Source organism: Myotis davidii, unplaced genomic scaffold (assembly GCF_000327345.1).
Source record: "Myotis davidii unplaced genomic scaffold, ASM32734v1 scaffold192, whole genome shotgun sequence".
NCBI classification, from domain to species: domain Eukaryota; kingdom Metazoa; phylum Chordata; class Mammalia; order Chiroptera; family Vespertilionidae; genus Myotis; species Myotis davidii.
In genome coordinates this window covers 1,250,318-1,268,125 of record NW_006284346.1, presented here as the reverse complement: position 1 = coordinate 1,268,125, position 17,808 = coordinate 1,250,318, and the positions used below count along the sequence as shown (strand labels likewise).

Here is a 17,808-nt window from a genome sequence, read left to right as displayed (position 1 = left end):
GTCAAACCTCAGAGGGAAGGGGGGGGAGGGTGGGGATAAGGGGGAGAGATCAATCAAAGGATTTGTATGCATGCATATAAGCCTTACCAATGGACACAGACACCAGGGGGGTGAGGGCATGAGTGAGGGAGTGGGGGGGATAATGGGGCGATAAGGACACATATGTAATACCTTAATCAATAAAGAAAAAAAACGGTATGCCTAATATGATTCCAAGTTTGTAAAAAACAGATATGCACAGAAAAAAGACTAAAATGTAATAAAGATTTTAACACTATTTGTCTTTGGAGGATGGAATTACAAATAATTTTTAAAAATTATTTTTATTAAACTATTAGAAAATTTTCATAATGAGAGAAAATAACTTGTTAGTGAAATTATTTTGACTATTTTTCTTGCCTCCTTTGGGATCTGAGGCTCAATTACCTTGATAAAAAACACACAGCAGATCTACAGAGAATCCATCCACTGAGCCAAACCGGTTTTGGCTGCTATTCTCTTTTCTGATGCAAGCAGTGAGGTGGGCCAAGCTTACCTTGTTTCTCCCACCAGGTTCCAGTATTTCTGGAAGGTCCCTGGTTGACATCAAGGACAAGCATTGAAGTATGGAGGTCTGATTATTTATCTGGGCTTATCAGGGCTGGCTAGATTCAGGTACAGGGGTGCCTGCATCTGCTAGGACCCATCCTGTCGGTCTCGGGGGACCCTGTGGTTTCCGGAGAAGAGTTCAGGAGGGTGTGAAAGGGCCAAGTGGAGAAGCCTTATACAGCATAAAAACTTAGAGGAGGATCAGCGCTCCAGGCAAAGAGGATCGGACTCTCAGAAGGGTTCAATTCCCAGAGGGAGGTGTTACCAGGCAGAGTGATTCCACAGAACATCTAGAATTGACTCAGACGGCTCCCCAGGTGAGATGACTGGAAGAAAAATGCAAGTTTTCCAAAAGTCCACTAGGTGGCAGACCCTTTCCTAGACTAAGAATTGAAGAATTGTAGCCTAAGGTTCTTCCTGATACTCAGGTTCCTGGGCCCCTTTCCAGAGCTTCCATTACAGGAGTCTGGGGTGGGGCTTGAAGTTCTGCATTTCTAAGAAGCTCCAGGTGTTGCTAGTGCCACTGGTTGGTGAACTGTGAGCACCACTCAATACATCATCTCAGACGATGGAAACAGAAGGATGTGGTCCTCATGGCCAAGCTATCAGTTCTAATTGGGACAGAAACTCCAGCGAGGTGTAGTGTGGAGATAGAGGGTGGCTTGGGGAAGGGAATGGGTCACTTGCTTCTGGCTGGATATAGTGTCTGGTACCTAAGCAGATTTGAATTGCGGTCTTTGCAGCAGAATGAAAGGTCTTCAGAGATCTCATTCTAGTTCAATATGCTACCAATGAATTTCATTAGAACGACTGTAGCAGATAGGCGCACAGGTATATGCAGGTTAAAATGAAAGCAGAGTTCAGACCAAAATGGAAAACAAAACATTAGATGTATCACACAAAAATAAACCTAAAGAGAAACATGAAGAACACTATAACGCACAAATCAGTGATCCTCAAATTATTTTAAAAGAAATATCCTGCTCATTACGGCTCAATATGTGGTTCAACTATACAAGAATTTATGTAGCTCTGGCCCCACATGACTGACAGGTAGGTTTGACAAGACCCAACTGGTCTATATCCTGTTCAGTGATGTGAATGTACTGCTCATGCGCCTGAATGTCAGTGGCAATGTCAAATTACTATAAAGATTTTTAAAGCTTATTCTCAGTTTCTGCACTTGCATCAATAGAGTGGGGAAAGTCATCGTCTGCAGAAGGATCCTCGTCCACAAATCACACTTACAGGGGTACTGGTTTGGGCGTTGGGCTCGTTACATAACATTAAGCAGTCAACTTGTTTTTTTGGCTTCTGCACTGCAGATCCTTAATTTTTCGTATCCTTGAAGGCCATTTAGTTCTTATCAGTTCCATTTGGGGTCCCTGAAAAGGGATTACGTAGATGTTCATTTAGCCCCACTGCTATTTCTTCATGCTGGGACATCAAGGACAATATCCCACACATGTAGGCACTGAATAAACAGTGGTGGGATGAATGAATGAAATGACAGCCCAGAACTGAGATATCAAGCATGCTTGGGGGCTAGAGATATCCAGGAAATAAACATCCAGTATGGACGGACATCAAAATAGAACTCTCATATAGAGGCAGGTGAACAGGGCAGATGGAGAAGAACCAAGTTAAAAAAAAGAAGAAGAGTGACTAATCACATTGTTTCCTGGCCTCACTGGTCAAGAGGTGTCCACTGTGAATGACTGGAATTCAGTTAATATGGTTCTTGGGCCATGACAACACAGCCTTCCTGGTGGCATTTTCATATTGAACCAAGGCACTGGCTCACATCCATGCCAAGGTGAACCCTGGTTAGTCTGGAAACTACAGGAGAATTAACCTTAGTTGCCTTCCTTTTAATACTAGAATCTTGAGGCAGTACTTTAATATTTACTTATAATGTCTTATTAAAGAATTCTCTGACTTCCAGCAGTAGAGAGCTGAACGAATGCAAAATCAACTCTAACCTCCCTGAAATGTCTTGTCCCACCCCGCACTCATTTGTCCTGCTTCCTGTCCCCTGTCCTTACCAGGCACACGGTGTAGCCCAAGGAATCGATGTGATTTAATGATGCAGAACTAACAACGATGATTACAGTCATAATGATAGCTGCTATTTGGGGAGCACAATATGGGAGGTATTAGGCTAAGTGCTTAAAAACATGATCTTATTTAATTTTATCAAGAATCACATAAGTTTGCTCAAGAACAGAAATTTGGAAGGGCTAGTATTCTAGCCCAAATATGTCAGACTCAAAATGTGGTCTTAACCACTGTATTATATATACTTAGGGTCTTGGATCCAAATAAAGACTCTTTCCTTTTGCTTTTAAGGTGTATGAACAAATTGAAAAGTGTATGGTGCAGGGGACTCTACACATCCAAGGCCAATATTTCTCATAAATGTTGGAGCAGAGATTGTCCCTATGATTGAACGAATAAATGAATGAGTGAATGACTATGGCTACCAATTGTGAATAAATCAAAATTAGCCAGAGAGGTTTTTATATCATGAGAACACTACACTTTCTGTTGGCATTTCACTGTACACCAAGTACTGACAAAGTTTTGATGCCAGCTCACAAAATTCAAGATACAACCTGGTTACAAATTCTAAGACTAAATCTCAATTATATTTCAAACAAATGTGTACATACACACAGACACACCTGTCCTATATCCTGACTCCTTTGAAAAAAACATATTTTGCTTTTTTTCTAAATATTGCTTTTAATTTCCCAAATCTCCTAAATAATTCAGATAAGGGACAAACACAAATCTTCACAAAGAGAACACAGTTTGGGATATTCTCCAATCAGAGCTTATACCATTATTTTATGTTATTTTTAGATATTCTATTTTCATCTGAAAATTTGTACACTCAACTACCTAGGTCAACTGGTAGTTCCAAGGAACGACTGAATTGTTTCCAGAAAAACTAAAGAACAACCATTTTTCGTTTAGAGGGGTAAATATAATCATGTGTTTCTGTCCCAGTTACAAGAGTTTGCAAAAGTCCTTCATGGCTCATACAGAGGAGTCTTTATAAACTTTCATTAACATATCTTGTATGTGATTGCCAAATATTCAAAGACCCAATTTAAAATTTTATCATGAGTCAAAATCCTTAAAGAAAAAATCAAAAGCCTTTTTTTTTAAATGCTAAATTGAAAACAAATGGGAAGTTACATGAACTTGGACATTTAAAGACACAAATTGCTTTCTTGGACATTTAAAGACTAAGTTAAGAAGCAAAGATTTTGGGGAGCCCTAAGACAATAAAGCGATCAGCACAAAGACATCTGTCAGGGAGGCGACCTGAGGTAAAGACCAGTTAAGTAGAATGCAATCAGGAACTTAGGCCAGTTTAACATATTTATTACGAGGTGACCACCTCCTAAAACCATAATCTCGCCTTTCAGGATGATGACACAAGGATTTAATGAGTTAAAACCAACACCACCCACAACTTAAAACCTCTCTTTAGAATATGAATTGCCTATTTAGTTTAAAGGTAGCCTTGGAGATCCCATTAGCTGCTGGCGCAATTGGGAAAGAAACATATACACACACAGACACATGTCCACATTTCAAAGCAAGTACTTCTATAATGATAGCAATGTCTGTTTTTACTCAGATTTTCAAATAGAATTAAAGCCAAAACTAACAACCTTTCTGCTAATTAGAGAAACGCAAACAACTCCCCAAGTGCCCCAACCCAACATGAAACTGAAATTAACTGCTTCCCTTTGGAACCCACTTATTTATTTATGTTTAAAAGAAGATTTGGGGATAAAGAAACTTCATAACAGAATCGTTGGGGAAAACACATGGACCCTGAACACTGGAATACATGAAGACTAACCACACAGCTACAACAAAGCATTTCTTTTGGGTCCTTGCTGAAATACTTGATATGGTCTAGTAAAAATCTGCTTACCTTTACATTTCTTCTCTTCCGTTTGAAAGTTCTGGGCACTTGGGACACTCTGATCATTCACATCGTCATGGTCCAGATGGAATATGGAGCTAGTCCAAGTGGTCTGGATGAGATGTGGTGATGTCTGTTCATTTTTCAATGTGCTGTGCCTCTCCGAATGGCTCTTCCTATGGAGGCAGGCTTCAGACATTCCTACTAGCTTCCAGTCGTGTTCGTGGTCTGGACAGTGCTTCGGTTTGTCCCAGGCTGGAAGGCCATTTTCTGGAGGGTTGAAAAATACATGATGATGATGAGCTGTTGGCATTGTCAAGGTTTGGTTGAGAGGCACTGCTGGAAGGCAAGTTGTTTCTCAATTCTTTTGGGCTGACGGTGTTCACATGCATCTCCGTTTGACGGCAGTGATAAGATGCAGAATTTGTCAGCCTTGGGTATAGAGCCACCATGGTTGAACTGCCAGTCAGACTAATCAACCCTTATGTTTAGTTCTTCCCTGGGAAGGCTGTACTTTCGCCTGTCTCACTTCCACGGCAATGTCACAAGAGCAAGTTTACACCGATTTATGTCACTGCTTAGGTGACCATTTGAGGTCAGGAGGGTCAGGGCTGGTCGTGAAGACATTTCAGATCCTTAGGACATAAAACATCCAGGATTCAGCCTGGTTTGACTTGGGCTTTATCGCAGGCTGACCTGAGGGGCACCCTGTTACTTAAGTGGGACGTGTTCACGTGGCTACACTGAGTGACAACTTTGTTTTCCTTCTCCCTCTAATAGCCTAAAAGAAGGAGGCTGGATCTTGTACATGGTTTCAATGTAGTCTCAAATTGGCAATGAGATCTGATGAAGGACAGCAGGTGGTACTTTAGTTTGAGGTGAATTAAGAGTCCCAATGATAGATTGATAAGCCCTAAATCTCTTTGGTTGAGGTATAGAAAATTATTGATGTATATTATGTTGTTGTTTTTCTATTCAATTGATATAGACTTGAAGATCAGCCCTCTAAAATATGGGGAATAATGGAAATTATATAATGAAAACTTTATCACATTAACCTTCCCTAGTGGTGAATTTTACCCCCTTAATAAAGATATACTGTACATGGATATAAAGTAGAAAGTAAAAATGAGCAAGTTAATACACATATTTGTATAGGCATACACATTAAAAAACATAATCCATCTAGTCATCCATATTTCCAAAAATTTTTAGGCTACTGCCTGTCAAAATGAGAAAAAATATTACATAAACACAGTTCTACTTTTAAAGCAATCACATACAGAGATTGAAAGACTATAATTTGTAAGTGAATGTTTTATGCTGAATTTACCTAAGGACTATAGATATCCATATTAGAAAGACAAGTCCATTCTGATCTGTGCATAGTACTGGGAATTTTCAAACATTTAAAATGTTGTTTAAATTATTTAACACAAGGGTTAAAAATTGTTTAGGATTTCAAAAGCACCCTCTCTAAAGCTACTACATGTCTTCAGTTGATGTTTGTTGGTCAGGATGGTTTCTCTAAAAGTATAATCTATCAGTCACTTTTGGAAGTTACATTTACCCTTCAGGGTCTTCAGTTACTATGTGAAAATCCTGGTACCCACACACTCCATTTCTATTCCAGAACAAGACCTTGAACAAACACAACAATAAAGTCATACACATGATTTCCTTGTCATAGTAAATAGAAATGCTGTGGCTCGAAATATTCTACCTTGTCCAGTAAGCAATAATCCCTTAAAAAAAAGTCATACAATATGATAGCTTTTGGATGTAACATTTGCTCTTATTCAGAGAAGAGCCCTGAAAATGCACTCTACAGAGAGCTTTTGGCATTGTAGAGGCCAGTGAAACAAACATGGGTTCTTTCTCCTTAGAGTTTATATGGCATTCTTTAATGCATGGTCCGGACTCAACCATGCCAACCACTGGTGCAATTACAGGCACTTATGCTCATGATCCATTAAAAGGAAACAGATTGAGATCTTGGGGGATTGTATTGCATTTCAGACTCAACATATCAATGTAGAATCCATTCAAATACCTATTATCCATAAGGGTTTGAGGTTTTCATGAGCTAAGTATACAGTTACCGAATGCAAGAGTTAATTCTGGGCCCAAAGAGATTCATTTTGTTTCTACAGACATGAAAAACCTCACCCATGCATGTTTCTGCGATGTCTATTTTATTTTCTGGGACTCTCTAAGTCCTCAGTAAATTGCATCTGGCTTAAGCAATGTTAAAAGTCATCATGCTACTTTGTAAAACCTCCAATATTTCGTGTTTTCTACAGAAATTCTTAAAATTAGGTATTAATATCTCTGCCTTAACAGAAATGAAGAAATACAGCCTAACTGGGTCATCACTGCTCCCTAGTGAGGGGAGCTAGCGAACAGGCTTGGATGATGAGAGATGCTGAAAGGGACTCCACTCAAGGGGACAATTCCTCTGTTTTTTTTCTATACAAGGGAGGCTGTATTAGGGATGAAGTAGGGGATAGGATTGCCTTCCATTTTCCTAAGAAAGGAGGCTGAGATGGTTTGGGAAAAGGGTTTTATTCGTGGGAGGCATTTACGGGCTCATAATTACTGTCTGTAATTACATTCATGATAATGATATTAGTTGCTTAATTGGCAGGTTTATTGGTTGGGGACACTGCTGGGAAACCTGAGGACTGAGAAGTTCTGGTTGGGTCCTGGGAAAACTACAGGGATTTATTTAAGAAACATTCTGGATTTTCATCCTCCCCAAAACAGGAGGGGAGGGGGGGATGCATATACAATTACTATACATTCCCAAAGAGGGAGAAGGCACCTATTACACCAGACTCCTTAAATCCTGCCTATTGGGTATGCTATCATTGGGTTGACTATGTTACCTCCACCTATGTTTGCTTGGTAATAATGGTTTCCAGGAATTTTCTGTTATTTCTATGTCTAATGGTTATATCCTCTGGTTCCCCCCAAAATCAAACCAATGAGATATATTTTTAGAGGAAGTAAAATATCAAAGGTTAGTCAATGATTCTCAAACTTTGGTGAGAATCAGAATCATCCATGACGCTATGAAAGACCACGGAGACCAGGCTTGTTGAAGTAGGATGGGGCCTGGGCATTGGTATATTTACTAAGTCCTCCAGAAGATTCTGATACAACAGAGTTTGAGATCCATGGGGGTAAGAAAATCTAAGGTCAAAGACAAATTATTGGCAAGTTCTGCATAAGGCTGCAATGTCCTTCACTATAAAACTCTAATGTTTTACAGTCTTGGAGTAAATGTGTTATGATAAAAAATTCATCACATGTTTTGAGATCATGTGAAGCATTAAAAGTACATTTAGATGTTAATTGAATATTACTTATAGAGTACAGGTATAGATGTAACCAAGTTTCACTCAAAAATCCTGTTGTTTTGAGCATTATTAGAGATACAATGTACAGGGTAGTAGAAATACATTTTTTTTAAAAAAAGGGGGGTATCTTGTTACTCAGGTGAAGTATAAATCCTTTGCTTCTTAATAGATCCCAGCTAACATCTGGCTTTTAATACTTCATATTCTAGATACCAAGACACTTAACCAGTCATGATGCAAATTAATAAATAAGTAAAATCAAAGAAAATAACAAGGTGGGGACATGTGAACTATTACTGAAATAACTTCTACATATTGGCCCCTGTGTCTCGGGGAGTTTAGATGGGAATGACTGCATTTGCACTAGATGGCCATAATTCTAGTGCCTTTGAATGACATAGTACTGCTCCAAAGGGTTCCTTTGTGAAGGAGAAATAAGCATAAATCTCACTAACATAGCTACCTACAGCCTATCTCTGGGAAATTTCATTAACGATGATAGAAAATAAATCTGTCCATCAAAAAAGGGAGAATTATATGAAAATATTCAAGTATTTCAGGACACCAAAGCAAGCTGTCACCTCAGAAAAGCGCCAAGGCAGAGGAAGTAGGATTATGACAAAGGGTTCAGAAAGGGTCAGCTGAGAAGGTAGGGATTTCAAGGCACTCATTCTAAGAGTGTTTACTTTGCATGAAAAGGCCATCAATATTAGGAGAATGTGTATATAAAATGCTTTGCAAATTCAGGGAGTATGTAGAATTATCACTGTGTAGGATCAGGCTATTAAGTATGATGTCTCTAATTTCCATTTCAATTTTTTTACTTCAATCCATATGTTTTAGCCTTGTTGAATTCTCAGACTATGTACATATCACCCTATTTTTAGCGGTGGAGTCATGTAGAACAGGAGACGAATTTTTGGCTGAGCATTTACTATGGACCAGGTAGTGAGCTAGACACTTATTCATCTTCATGAACACCCCGGGAAGTACATAATGGTATACTGCTTGATTGACAAAGAACCTAAAATTCAGAGAAGCACTTCATCTGCTCTTTTATATTTTTCCTACTGGTTAACAGACTCGTCTCATTATTTGACTTAACTTGAGGAGTGGCCATTGGCCTATTAATAGCTATCATTTGATTAGTACTTTGAAATTTCTTTGTTAAGTGTGTTTATTGTCTTATTCAATTTTCCCAATTACTCATTTGTATTCACCACTGGTCTCTTAGCTTTCACTCTCAGCCACCAACAATCCATTGTCTGCAGAATAGCCCAAATGAGCTTTTAAAAATATACATTAGAGCAGTGTTTCTCAATCTTCCTAATGCCGCGACCCTTTAATACAGTTCCTCATATTGTGGTGACCCCCCCAACCATAAAATTATTTTCGTTGCTACTTCGTAATTGTAATTTTGCTACTGTTATGAATCATAATGTAAATATCTGATATGCAGGATGTATTTTCATTGTTACAAATTGAACATAATTAAAGCATAGTGATTAATCACAAAAACAATATGTAATTATATATGTGTTTTCTGATGGTCTTAGGTGACCCCTGTGAAAGGGTCGTTTGACCCCCAAAGGGGTCGCGACCCACAGGTTGAGAACTGCTGCTCCAAAGTCAAGTCTTCTTTAAACATGGTTTTCAAAGAAAGGAGTTTGATAAGTGACTTCATACCATTATGTGAAGGCTGAGAACCTGGGAGGAGTCATCCCTCTCAGCAGAAGTTGTGTTTTAGAAAGGATGCCTGGAAAGTGTAGGGCCACGGCCCAAGAAATGAATGTCTAAAATTGGATTCCTGCCTGCTGTGCAAGGCAGGTGCGAGAGGCATTTTGGTGAAGTGGGCATTTCCTTTAAGGCTGGCCTGACTATCTTCATACCTAGCTTGCTTATCAGCTTGATGGACCAGACAACATAATAATGAAAACAGAGGTTGGATTCCTACTCAACCTTCCAGGCCTCGCTTGTTGTTTAAGCTTTCTTAAAAGCATCCATCTACCCTCCAAACTTCCATAACACTTTCCATGTATCTTTCTTCCTCCATGTGCTACTTTTACCTCATGACATAATAATTTACATTTATTTATAATTTCCTTATTTTTTTGGTAAAACAGTGTCTACCCGGCACAACATCCTAATTAATATTACTGTCCCCTAATAATCTGGTAACTTTGCAAAGAGAAAACAACATCCTCATCGCAGGCTCTATGCCTCTTTTCTTACCTGAAAGCTACTGGTAAGTAACAAGAATTCACCACTACTAAAATCAGTGCAATGCAGATTTTCTACTATGAGTAGTATTATCTTCCCTTATTTACTAGTGCAAATAAAAATGGTTTTGCTTTTTAGAGGCAGGATAGTAAGTATGATAGTGCTCTGCTAGTCAAGGTTCAAATTCTGGCTCTGCCACTTATTAGTTGTGTGAGTTTGGGCTAACTATTCTCCCTCCTTGGGTTTCTCTCCTGAATATCTATGATACTTGTCTCTTTTCTGTAAGGCAAGTATGTACCATGTCCTGCCTGTATTGTGTCAATGGTATTGTGGACAAAAAGGAGCCACCTAACAAGCTCAGGAAAGGCCTGCATGGCGGTCTTGCAAACTCAAGGGACCTCAAGTAACCACAAAAGATGGTCTAAAATTAAAAACCTTTAGTTAAAAAGCAGTTTATGGTAGGTAGTCATGTCCTAGGCAAGTATCTTCCTTGACAAAGATCTTTACTGAGCTTATTGTCTTTTTGCATCTAAGATAACATACTTGGGAAATGTCATGGTAACTTGTAACTTCCCCTTTTCCGGACCCCTCAGGGCACAACCAAATGGGCCTGCACAGCAGGACAGAGCCCACAAATCCTCTCATTGTTATTGAGTTAGTTGTTGACTGTTAACTATCCTGTACTCAGCAAGTAGAAGAAGTATTTGTCTATCATTTTACTTTTTATCCAATCCCAGAGATTTCCCCCGCTTTGCTTCTCCTGCCCCTCTAATCTATCACCAATGGATTTCATGTAACCCACTTATGTCTCCTCCTTTGACTGTAATGTATAAAACAAGATGGAAAACTGCCATTCTCCAGAGCATTATACCCAATATATTGGATAATATTGCTTCCCGGCAATTATCAACAGTTTGGCTCAAATAAATTCACAAAATTATTTACAGGTTTGAATGTTTTTTATGTTAACAGTATCCACACCTCCCTTCTCCCCCATTACTGGACTCCAATGAACTTAATCTGTGTCTCAATTCCCACAGCTATAGGCACTCACATAACAATGCCAAGAAATAGGTAGTGTGTCTGTCATTTTAACCAATGAGAAAATAAGGGTGGAGAGATGTTAACAGGTGATTCCCATGCTTCTATTTAGAGTGTTACAATATACCCCGGTACTGTAATTACTAGTTCACCTGTTTAGGTTTGTGAGCTCCTTAATAGCTGGGACCATGGCTTGTTTAGCTATGTACCCCAGCATGTAGCATGGGGCCTGGTCCATTAATGAATGCTCACTGCCTTGAGTGGAATTTAATTAAACGTGGCAGCCCTCTGCATCTCTCTCCCACCCCTTTGCAGCCCAGTGGGAAATAGGAATCAATATTTCTCCTCTTTGTGCTTGTTCCATGCTCCAGCTTCTCAGATAAGTGCCCTTCCTCTTTACCTTCTTTTTGTCCCAATCGTCTCTTCCTTCACTTCTCCTCTTCCCAAGTGCTATGTGCCTGTGACTATTTCAAGATCTGCAGCAGAGGTCCCTAAAGAAACTGGATGCTGTGGTTTGACAAGAAAATGCTACCCCTGTATTTAGGTTTTATTTGAAAATTTATGGATGGTTGGATGGATGGAATACTGGGGAGCATGTAATGTGCTCGAACATTCCAATCGGAGTGTATACTTCTGGAGACTGACTCTGCTGCTTTACTTCAGAGACTTGATAAACCCGGATCTGCTGAGGCCCTTGGTCAGCCGTTGTCTGGTTACATGAACTGTGTCCTCAGAAATATTCTCTTGTAGGCACCGTCTTGCAAAATTAGCCTCTTTGTTCGGGTAGGCTGTTTTCCATTGCTATATGGTTTTGTCTTTCTCTGACTGGGCACCTGCCTATTAACTTTCCCTCTTGCTGAGTCTGGCCTTCTCTGGCCCTGTGTGCCGCTGAATTTACATTTGCTATCGCGGAGGGTTTCTCTTGTTTCATTGGCAGCGTTTCTCAGTCCATTAAGTGCGTGAGATCTGGGCGCTGCTAAGAGAGAAACAAGTCTTTTCCTTATCTGGCTGCTCCAACTTCTCCAGTTTTCCTGTCTATTCCATTAGGCAATCACCATCCAGATGAAAAACAATCATCAGAGCTATAGAAACCTCACATAATTATTCTGAAACTAGACGCTACAATGATAATCTCTTGATAATAAGTTAAAACCATTAAATTTTTTTTTTGACAAGTGTGCATTTAGAGCCTTTCTTTAAAGTTTAGTGTGAAACACAGTGAAAAGATCATGGTGGAAATGCCACTTGGAATTTCACTGCATGAAAACATGGCGGTGACCGCGTTCATGGGCAACACCTTATAATTATTTAACCACATCCGAACGCGTTGGCGGCTGGAACACTGACCAGAGCCCCAAAGACTGGGCGAGTGCTCTCCGGAGGGCACAATGGACTCCTCCCCCAGGAATGGGCACTTGGTTTTCCATAATTCATACCGATTTGATCAGAGAAGCCTCAGGTTGGATGACTCAAACTTGGAGGTAATTACTCTAAAGGCCAGGGTGATTCCATTTAGGATATTAGAAAAGCTACAGCTGTTGCAGAAACATTCCTATTAAAGAGCCACAAATGCACATAAAAGGGAACAGATGTTTGCTGCCAGGATTAGATTTCTCTTGCATGAAAGTTCAGATCATAATATTTATTCTTGTTGCCAATCTGAACCCACATTTTTGAAAAAAAAAAAAGCCAACACAAAACAACAAAAACCAAAACAAAACACAAGGTAGCCTATAAGAGCGACCCCATTTTATGTTCCCAAGCTTGAAATACCCCTTCCAAAAGTAGCAAATGCATGGGAATCTTTTCTAACTTTGGAAACCAGACTGGGGCATAATTTGTGGATAAAGAATACACTTTGAGATGTACAATTTCTGAAATGGAAAGGCATAGTGTGACTCTTCGGTGAGCAGGTCAATGTTATACATCACACTCTAAAGCAGCGGTTCTCAACCTGTGGGTCGTGACCCCGTTGGGGGTTGAACGACCCTGTCACAGGGGTCGCCTAAGACCATCCTGCATATCAGATATTTATATTACGATTCATAACAATAGCAAAATTACTGTTATGAAGTAGAAACGAAAATAATTTTATGGTTGGGTCACAACATGAGGAACTGTATTTAAAGGGCCAGAAGGTTGAGAACCACTGCAGGGAGTCTCCTTACTTGGCAGCAAAGCACACATATTCTTTCCGTCACACCCAGGGATTAACAACATGGACAAAAATATATGCTGGTGTCAAAGTCTACAGATTCCCCTTCATTACCATTTTCCATTGATATATTTTTGTGCATGTAAGTAACTATGAAGAATTCACTTAGGCAGGACACACTTCAATCTGGAAAGGTTTGCTTTTTCCTTTCATTCAGGAACAGAAATGCTGCCACCGCATGCGCACCTCCTCACTCTGCCCTGTAGCAGGTAAGCTTTGAGACAGGCCAGGAGTCCTTGGGAGAAGGAGCTTCTGGGCTTTCTCTCAGGCCCTTAGAATATTGCTAAATCCATCAAACCCTAGTGGTATGACAGCCCCTGGAGGGGATGTTCCCCTGGAGGGTCTGGCTTAGCAGCATCTGTACCTCAGAGTTCCTGTCCCAGGAGCAGAAATGGTGTGGAGGATTCAATTGTTTCCCACCTGCCTGTCTTGTGGAAGAGAATTTAGCATTGCAGGAGGGTCACACTGCTTGGTGCCATCTATTCTATGATGTTTTTACAGTTCAGGAGAATCAAGAGAAGTAAGTGGGATTTCTATTGTCCTTTTCATACTTTTTTTTTAACTTTTCAATTACTTAAAGTAGAGCTGATGAGTCTGGGGCTGGAGAGGGGTGTCTGGCAATGGTTCCCCAAAGGCCTGCCTCTCTCCAACCTGCTTGCCCCCATCGAGGGCTAGGTGTGCCGCCTTGTGCCCTCCATCCTCAAATGGCTCATGAGTTTCCGAGCCCTGGTTACTGGAAGTGTAGCTGAGAATCTGCAGCATGTGTATCACCTGGGAGCTTGTTAGAAATGCGGGATTCTGGCCACAGAATTGAAGAGTCAGAATCTGCAATTTAATAAGATTGTCGTGTGCTTCACATGCACATTGATGTTTGAGGCACTGTGCTACGGACACAGTCTCCATTTAAAGTAGATAGAATTTGTTAAACATGTGGGTTACCCAATTTAAAATATTTACATTGAGAAGATTTTTCCCATTCAGGAATCAAAGGGGAAAGTAGTGTTTGATGGATTGCAGGTTAGGGAAGTGAGGATGATGGGTATTTAATGTCTTTATTTCCCAAGTGATTAGTTGATAAATTTGGTTCATTAAATGGAAAAATCCCAAACACCAAGAAATCTGATTAGAATTTTATCTTTTTTAAGATTTTCCTCCATAGAGACAGCCAATGAAATAATAAACAAATAGGTAATATTTAATGTATGCTTCCTATATGCCAGGCACCCCATTCTGAACACTTTAAATTCAATCTTCACAAAAACTCTGTGAAGTAGAAATATTACCCTCATTTATTTTTAGATGAGGAAACTGGGGCACAGAGAGGTTAAACAACTTGCTCAAGGTCACACAGTGACTAAATGATAAAGTCAGGATCTGAACTCAAGGAGGTCTAGCCAACCACATCAGCCCTTTAGCTGCTAATAGGAAGTCAACACCAAATGACTTAGATGATCCTCACAGGCAAAATAACTAAATTCTATGGACTAGAATATATAATTAGAGGTTTGAAATAAAGAAACTAAAGCTCAGAGTGGTCATTTTCTTACTCAAAGTCACCCAGACAGAGGAAGAGCTGAGAAGGATCTTTTGATTCTTTGTCCCATGATCTTTTAACTGAAAAAATACGGTTTTAGGTAGACCACAAGGATTTATTGCTCAATCTCAACACTGTTCAAATTCTGACATTTTCACTCTATACCTCAAACACTAAGAGCTGTTTTTCTAATTAAAATGTCTTTTCTTCCAGTAAATTTATCAAACAAGAGACAGCTGTGCACGGAGTGATTCTGTTTCCCAGTGAGGATTTTTCAAAGAGTTAACGTTGCCTAGCCAGTGTGGCTCAGTGGTTGAGCATTGACCTGTGAATCAGGAGGTCACAGTTCGGTTTGATTCCCTGTCGGTGCATATGCCTGGGTTCGGGCTTGATCCCCAGTGTTGGGCATGCAGAAGGCCGCCAATCGGTGATTCTCCCTCATCATTGATGGTTCTGTCTCGTTCTCCCTCTCCATTCCTCTCTGAATCAATAAAAAAATATTTTTTTAAAAGTTAATACTTATGGTAGTATGGGCTCTGCCTCCAAGTGACCAAAGAACTTATAAAAAAGGCAAAAATAAGCAAACAATTAGAACATCCAAGCTAATAAAGAATTGATTTGTGTTCTAGATGCCCATCTGAAAGGTTAAAAGGACAATAAATAATTTAGAACTGACAAAGGGATGATTTCATTTTGAGTTTATGATAGTGACAGCTAACCCGTGTAGAAGGCCTACTATGTGCAAGGCAGGATGCATACTATTTTACTCATTACAACAATGGTCGTGAAGGAGTTGTTGTCAGCTCATTTCACAGGTGAGAAAACTTTAGCTGAGAGAGCTGAAGATGTTGCCCAAAGTTATAGGCAATGAATAGGAAGCTGTTTTCATAACCACTATACTACATTCTACAGGCGAGACAATTGCCCAGAGAAATAAATAATTTCCTCACAAGTCACAAAGCTCGTTAAAAGGCAGAGCTGTGCCTGGAAGTTCCTCAAGATGGGCCACGCTGCCCTGATGGGAAATCCTATGGAAATTATGATGGACCATCTCTTAGCACAAATATTGCTTTGAGAGAGATTCATCTATTTCCTCAGGAAACTTGGCTTCAGAAAGCAAAATCTCTCCTCCAAAAGAATGAAGTCAAAGGGCATGTTTATTTAGAAATGCAGGAAGGACATTATGTCCAAATGATTTGCCTGATTTCGACCATAAAACTTTAGTGTCTGAGAACATTGATGCTGAGAACTTGAAAGGCATGATGTTTTAGGGAAAAACAAAAAGGTCACAGCTTAAGATACAAACATTTACAGCTTTATGGAAGTCTGGCCTATTTTCTGACCAAATAGTAACCAAAAGAATGAAAACTATTGGGCTATTAGCAATTATCCTGTTTGTCTGCCATATGTCTACAGATGACAGCTTTGCAGAGCAAACTGAGCTACTGAAATGGTGGTACCAAAGTGCTCCTCAACCTAAATACATGTTCTCATTGCTATGTTTATTTAGAATGATGTGGCAAGTAAAGGGACAAGTGTCACGAAATGATCCAAGCTTGCTACCTTAAGCAGAATGGGCAGTGGACTCCCTGGGACTGCCTCATTTACAACGGCCTCAATTTTAGGGTTACATTTACCTGGAAAGATGAGAAAGGGTGGGGTGGAGGAAGGACACTGTCAAAGTGAGGCAGGAGCTTCCCATATGTCACCTCTGTGTGAGGGTTATTTGGTGGATCCATATATTGATTCAAAAGGAGATACAGAGACTGTAGTTACCATGAGTGCCTATGGGGCTGTCCTAGGCTGGCAGTCCTCAGCCAGGTTTTCTGCCTTCCTGGGGACAGTTGGAAGTGTCCGGAGACATTTTTGGCAGTCATAACTTGATTGTATGTGTGTGCCCTACTGACATCTAGTGGGTAGAGGCCAGGGATGCTGCTAAATATCTTACAATGCACAGGCTAGCCCCCACAACAAAGACGTGTCCATCCCCAAATGTCAATAGTGCTGAAGTTGAGGAAACCAGCCTTAGGCAAAATTGTGAGGTGACTGAGTTTCTTGGGGTCTCTGATTCAAAGTGGTTATGGAATGCATCAAATCCATCCTCTCATGTATTTGAAGTAACAGGACAGCTGCTTTTGTCTCCTTCAGCTTTTCTGGCAGGGATGGTGCATTTGGCCTGGAGATACTGAGGAGATGGTGGTGGTTGATGATGGCATCTACCATTTCTTACTTGAGGCTAGCAATGTTTCAGCCATGGTGCTGAGCACATTACGTTATTTCTTTTGACCCTGACACTAATATTGAAATAAAAAATGATCACCTCCATTTCACAGATGGAGAAACCGAGTATTAAGAAGGGAAAAGCAACTACCCAAGGTCACAGCTGAAGAGGTAGAGCCACACTGGACCTTAGGTGGACCTAACCCCAGGCCTGTGCCCTGGGCCCCTCTGTTGCATTTTAAGGGGTCAGCAATGCAGATATGGTTTGGGGGCATTAAACATGGCTGGTGCAGAGATAACTAGAGTGAAGATGATATATACCTTCCTGGTTCAGAGGCATATTGTCCTCATCATTTTCCTGGCACCCATGCCATCCTGCACTTAAAAGAAAGACATAAAAGCAAATAAGGGAAATAAAACAGAGCCTCATAGAAAGGATGGAACAAGAGAGTAAAAAAATAGGCAGGCTTTCAAACAAAACAAATAGAAAGCTGCTCTGTCCTATTTAGAAATCATAGGACGCAATAAAACAAGAGCTGAGAGACAAGGAGTCAAGGAGGGCCATAGAGAGGTGAGGGTCCCCTCCTCCACCCCCCCACCCCCGGTGGGGGAGAGCCTCGGCCAGAAGACCTAGGCCTCAGCAATGCGGGGGATGCAGATACTGTCCTCTTGTTCTTGTGAG

At 40.3% G+C, this 17,808-nt stretch overlaps 1 protein-coding gene across 6 annotated transcripts in view; it reads right to left on the bottom strand.

Moving 5' to 3' along the window:
* Nucleotides 1-17,808, bottom strand: part of THRB (thyroid hormone receptor, beta) — a 287,111-nt gene that overhangs the window by 44,997 nt on the left and 224,306 nt on the right. For 5 of the 6 annotated variants that reach the window (XM_006754655.2, XM_015570920.1, XM_006754656.2 and 2 more), the window contains one exon: nucleotides 4,544-4,804. In XM_006754655.2, coding sequence (XP_006754718.1) covers nucleotides 4,544-4,804 — 261 coding nt within the window. Of the gene's footprint in view, nucleotides 1-4,543; nucleotides 4,805-17,447; nucleotides 17,502-17,808 lie in introns of those variants that run through there. The other variant, XM_015570923.1, reaches the window with a different exon arrangement.